The sequence below is a fragment of the Papaver somniferum genome, chromosome 7 (genome assembly GCF_003573695.1).
Source record: "Papaver somniferum cultivar HN1 chromosome 7, ASM357369v1, whole genome shotgun sequence".
In the NCBI taxonomy this organism is placed as follows: domain Eukaryota; kingdom Viridiplantae; phylum Streptophyta; class Magnoliopsida; order Ranunculales; family Papaveraceae; genus Papaver; species Papaver somniferum.
Genome location: NC_039364.1, coordinates 125,053,912 through 125,059,649, shown reverse-complemented (window position 1 = coordinate 125,059,649; position 5,738 = coordinate 125,053,912). Strand labels below are relative to the sequence as shown.

Below are 5,738 nucleotides of genomic sequence, written 5' to 3'. Positions count from 1 at the left end.
GAGAAGAAAAAAAACTGCACAGAGAGTACGTTTGACTTTTTGAAGTCGCAGAGAGAAGACATGGAAAAATGTGTGAGAATTGGAAAGCAAATAGAAAGCGAGATCAAGAAAGAGAAAGTGAGGGTGTTTTTGTCATTTCATTCCGAATAGATAGATTAAGTAAGAAGAGAGAGATGACGGAGAGGGAGGGAGGAGGTCTTGGGTTTTGGGTGTGGGTTTTGGAAGGGTCTTAAAAGCTTGAAGCTGTAATATGCTATGAGTGTGCGTACCAAATATCAAAGAGAGACAGAGTGGTAAAGACTAGAGAGAGAAGAAGTAGAAGCCTCGAAAAGAGAGAAGAGAAGAGGGGGGTTTTAATGGCTCCTCCGAATTCTCAGACGGACTGACTTTAAATCCGTCGGTTATCACCTCACATTACTGATCTCCCAAAACCCACAATAACGCCTTCAAATCCTCTCTACCAAATTTCTCTCTCTCTAGACCCTGATTGACGCCCATATCACAGATTTTCCGGCCGTTTCTCAAGTCGTGTCTTATGTTGAAAAATGGATTCTCAAGTCTGAAGAATAAAAAAGAGAGTGAATGAGAAAAACTCGATAGCAGGAGAAGAGGAACGCTAGTGTTTTTTTTTTTGTGTGTGTCTGAGGAAGTTAAGTTGAGACTTCGAGAGATTCATTAAAGTATTTTGATATCACTCACTGTGAAAGTGAAGTAGTAGTATTAGTAGAAAAACTGTCTGTTTTTAGTTAATCATCAGTTAGATTTCAAGGCAAAAAATTAAAAGAAAAAATAATTAGAAATAATGGATTCTGGTTGTGGGTCCGGTGATGAACAAGATATATCTGATCCTAACAATCAAAGGAACAAGAAGAAAAGATATCATCGTCATTCTCCTCATCAGATTCAAGAACTTGAATCGTAAGTTCTTTTTTTTCATTCTAATCTTTCTCGATTTACTTCCTTCTGTGTTTGTTTCCATGTTTTGTAATGGTGTTTCATTTTGTTTATTAAGTCATTGTTTGCTTTCATACTGGTTTAGCTGATGCTTCTATTTTGTTTTCTTGCAACCGAACCTTTTTTTTTTTAATTACTTTTCAAAAGACCAAATCTCTGTTGTTTTTCTTTTTCTTCTTCCAAGGTTCTTTATTTCTGTTGATTAGAGTTTCTAATGATTACTTAAACCGATTTACGTTCTAAATACTTACTTCCGTTTTTCTTTTTGGTATCTAGTATTTTCAAGGAATGTCCTCATCCAGATGAGAAACAAAGGATGCAATTAAGTAGAGATTTAGGTCTCGAACCTCGCCAGATTAAGTTCTGGTTTCAGAACAGAAGGACCCAGATGAAGGTAAACCAAGCTCACTCTGTTTAGTACTACAAATTTTCCTCTTTCATTTTTTTAGTTAAGAATGACTGAATCTTAACTTTCCATTATTAGGCACAACATGAACGAGCAGATAACAGTGCTCTTCGACATGAAAATGATAAGATCAGATGTGAAAATATAGCAATCAGAGAGGCACTGAAACGCGTTATCTGCCCTTCTTGTGGAAGTCCTGAAGATTCATATTTTGATGAGCAGAAACTGAGAATGGAGAATGCCCATTTGAAAGAAGAGGTTTGGTTTTCATGTTAACTCATTTGTTGTAAGAATTTAAATAGTGTTAAACAAAGGGATTTATTTTTCTAATAGTCCTTAAAATCTCAATCTTTGATCTAATCTAGGATAACTTATTATGCGTTTTCGGATTATTTTTACAGCTTGATAGGGTTTCGAGCATTTGTGCAAAGTACATTGGAAGACCCATTTCTCGGCTTCCTTCAATTCAACCAATAGCTTCATCTTTGGATCTTTCTGTTGGGAGTTATGGTCATGGAATGAGTGGTGCTTCAACACTCGATCTCGACCTTCTTCCTGGATGTTCTTCCTCTATTGCTCCATTACCTTTGCAGGCAATAGCCATAACAGATATGGAGAAATCAATAATGACTGAAATTGCTAATGCTGCCATGGATGAACTTATTAGACTTTTACAAGCAGGTGAACCTTTATGGATTAAATCACCAATTGATGGGAAGGAAATGTTAAACGTTGAAGCCTATGAGAATTCATTCCCAAGGGCCAACAATGCAAAAAGTCTTGACGCTCGTACCGAAGCTTCAAGAGATTCGGGTGTTGTGATAATGAATGGGTTACAGTTGGTTGACATCTTTTTGGATTCGGTTAGTTCCCGTCAAGTACCTATGTTTGTGAGCTTAATTTATTGAAGTGGAAATATTAATTATATCTTTTTGACTAATTTGGTTGCAGAACAAATGGATCGAAATGTTTCCGACAATTGTTGCGGATGCTCGCACAATCGAGATACTCGCACCTGGAATGCCTGGTAGCCGAAGCGGATCATTGCAACTGGTAATTACTACCTTTTGCATCAAATTTTCTTCTATAACTGTATAAGAAATTTATTGAATACGGACAGTATTTTTTGCTTGTAACCGTATGTCGGATCATTGCTCGGAACTGAATTCTTATCTTAAAATGTTCAATGCAGATGTATGAAGTAGTGCAGGTTCTTTCACCTCTTGTTCCAATTCGGGAGTTCTACTTTCTTCGCCATTGTCAACAAATCCAGCAAGGATTGTGGGCTATAGCAGATGTATCCTTTGATGTATCCCGAGAAAATCAAACTAATTCTGCTTTTCTCACTAGAAAGCGTCCTTCAGGGTGTTTGATTGAAGAGATGTCCAACGGTTACTGCAAGGTTTGCAATTCAATCAACCTCTTTAGTTCTGATAACCATTTAAAAAGAATTGTCTATCACTCCAGTCACCTGATTATTGTGTGCCCAAATTCATTATCGTGTAAACTTTACCAAACAGTTGCAAACCTGATAGTGAGTTTGTTCAATTTTTTTTTTTTTTTTTTTAAAAACAAAATCCCCACACGTAATGCAATATTTAAACAATGTCCTAATCTAATTAGTCGTTGGTTGTGAAAATTATCCCTGGATTAGGTTAATTGGATAGAGCACGTGGAAGTTGAAGATAAATCTCAAAGTCATCGGCTTTACAGAGATCTTATTAACAGTGGTGCTGCTTTTGGAGCCGAACGTTGGCTTGCTGTTCTTCAGAGGATTTGTGAGAGATTTGCTAGTCTCTTGGTGTCTAATCCGAGCCAAGAACTCGTTGGAGGTACTGATTGATCAAGTGCTTTTGATAATTTTATTTATTTATTTGAAAACCGGTTTAATGGCTCTCTACAAGGCATTCTTGCTTATTGCACCTGACGGTTGAATCCATATATCATATATATGCACCTATATCACCTTGAATTCCCAAGATACTTGATGCCTTTTCAAAGATTTCATTATTAAGTCAGGCTATTTGATTCACATAATTTATAAGGTTTTCCAAGCCATGGATGATAGTTCTCTTCCTATTATGGCCTTGTTATGTTCTAAAGTATTTTGCACTATGATATTGTGTTATTGCTTCAATCCTAAGAGGAATTGTATTACGTTTAGTTAGTTTTCCCACTAATTCATTCTCATTTCATTTATGAGTTTCAGTTATTCCTTCACCGGATGGTAAAAGAAGCATGATGAAGCTTGCGCAACGCATGATCAACAGTCTGTGTACAAGTATATGTGCGACAAACACTAATCACCGGTGGACTAGTTTGACTGGAGATAATGACACTGGAGTTAGAGTTTCATTTCATAAGGGCACAGATCCAGGCCAACCTAATGGTGTTATTTGCAGTGCAACAACCTCTATTTGGCTCCCTGTTTCTGCACAGAATGTATTCAATTTCTTTAAAGACAAGAGGACAAGACCTCAGGTATTGGATTTATATTTATCATTTCCAGCCATATATGCAAGTTATAAACATTCGAAAGTTCTTTGACCAATAAGAGTGTCTTCTTTTATGCATATTATTAGTGGGATGTTCTGTCTGACGGTAATCCAGTACAAGAAGTTGCTCATATTTCAAATGGAGCACATCCTGGTAATTGCATATCGGTTCTTCGAGTAAGTATTACTTGTCCAGGTTAATCAAACACTAAGTTTGTGCTTTTTATATCATTTTATTTTTTGTTAATTTTCGAGGTTGCTAATTTTTTTATTCTTCAACAGTCTATGAATGCAAGTCAGAATAACATCTTAATACTTCAAGAGAGTTGCACTGATCCATCTGGGTCGATGGTAGTGTATTCACCCGTGGAGTTACCATCAGTGAATATAGCAATGGGTGGCGAGGATCCATCGTTTGTTCCTCTTCTGCCCTCAGGCTTTATTGTCTGCTCTGATGGCCGAACTGATCAAGGGGGTGCTTCGACAAGTTCAAACATCCAAGGATCATCAGGAACTGGTTCATTGGTAACAGTGGCGTTTCAAATACTTGTGAGTAATTTACCAACAGCGAAGCTCAATTTTGAATCCATTGCAACTGTTAGTAACCTTATCAGCACCACTGTTCATCAGATAAAAACTGCCTTGAACTGCTCAGGTTCTTGATCTTGAGTTTAAACCTCTGCAGTCTCTCTCTCTCTCTCTCTTTCTCTCTCTCATCATTAAGACCTTTATTACAAAGATCAGAAGTAGTAAGAAGAAAATCTTATGATGGTGGTGGTGGAATGCATTCAATATGGCGATTGATTTGAATGTTATTTGTTGGTTGGTCGGTTGGTTTGTTTGGAGAATTGATTGCCCAGTTCATCAAAGATCAACCGGAAGTAGTTAGTTATCATCGTAGCCTACTCCATCACGGCGCATCAGAGTTTTTCAGAACACTACTAATTCTAATATCCAGGGATTTATTTTACTAGAGCTAGGAGCAGCCAAGTTCTCGAAGAAGCGAAAATGTCTATATAGTGGGAGTCAAGAGTCGAACCATCATCCTTATTTATGCTATTTGGAAAAATTTCTTTTCTCTCTTTCCCTCTAAATCTCTTCCCATTTCTGTCCTTATTCATCTCATTTTCTTTTCTATTCTCTAAAACCAAACGGTAGGGGTACTGGTTCGGGATTTGACTTCCCTAGGAGGGATATTTTTAATGTTATTCTTCAGTTTTCTTATTTGAGATTAAACTTTTTTTTAGTTATGTATACTCTGAGAAATCTGAGACTAGAAAGTTGTTTTTATTAATTATATCATTTATTTCTGTGTTCCCGGGACCTGTTTTTTTGCTGGTTTGGTTGGCGACATCATTTATTTTCCCTTTGATTTCACTAGTGTGGGATGTAGCTGAGATACCCATTTTGGTGGGCCATTGATCAGTTTTCATTTGGTTCCATTTTGTTAAATGATGAAATTACGTTAGGGTTGGGGTGGGGCTGCAAAAGCATCATAAATAAGGGTAATTTGTAGAGAAACCTATCTTTGTATTCGAGTAAGACTCCGCTGCTAAAATCTAAAACTCTGCTTTTATATGTGGGGAGGGAGTATTAAATTTTGAGGGATGCAAATTGGAACACGGCCGTGAAGGATTCGAATGTTATAAATTTGGATAGAAATACCTATTTTATATCAAATGTCCAAATTTTCATTCTTCAGTGATTAAACTTAAATCCGGTAATTAACTAATTATCCAAAAAAACAAAACCTACAATGTATTCTTTTTTTTTTTTATTTTTTTTTTCGCTTGTTCATCGGTAATGATGATGATGAATCCCACAATAAAATAAAGAATTAATCACTCACGAAGTTTAAACATCAATTAATCCTCCAGTAATAA

At 36.5% G+C, this 5,738-nt stretch overlaps 1 protein-coding gene across 1 annotated transcript; it reads left to right on the top strand.

Moving 5' to 3' along the window:
• The first annotated feature begins 208 nt into the window (after nucleotides 1-208).
• LOC113298354 (homeobox-leucine zipper protein ROC8-like) lies at nucleotides 209-5,172 on the top strand. The gene is made up of 10 exons (XM_026547082.1): nucleotides 209-918; nucleotides 1,231-1,348; nucleotides 1,439-1,618; nucleotides 1,762-2,223; nucleotides 2,312-2,413; nucleotides 2,553-2,762; nucleotides 3,015-3,192; nucleotides 3,570-3,841; nucleotides 3,943-4,032; nucleotides 4,138-5,172. The coding sequence occupies exons 1-10, from the start codon at nucleotides 803-805 to the stop codon at nucleotides 4,516-4,518; spliced, it is 2,109 nt and encodes a 702-aa protein (XP_026402867.1). The 5' UTR covers nucleotides 209-802; the 3' UTR covers nucleotides 4,519-5,172.
• The last annotated feature ends 566 nt before the right edge of the window (nucleotides 5,173-5,738 follow it).

Bases quoted from the DNA above. Each gene is read 5' to 3' on its own strand.
- LOC113298354 (XM_026547082.1), top strand. From the start codon at position 803: ATGGATTCTGGTTGTGGGTCCGGTGATGAACAAGATATATCTGATCCT. The intron at 2,763-3,014 runs GTTTGCAATTCA...TCCCTGGATTAG, and splicing joins TGTCCAACGGTTACTGCAAG to GTTAATTGGATAGAGCACGT. The intron at 3,842-3,942 runs GTATTGGATTTA...GCATATTATTAG, and splicing joins ACAAGAGGACAAGACCTCAG to TGGGATGTTCTGTCTGACGG.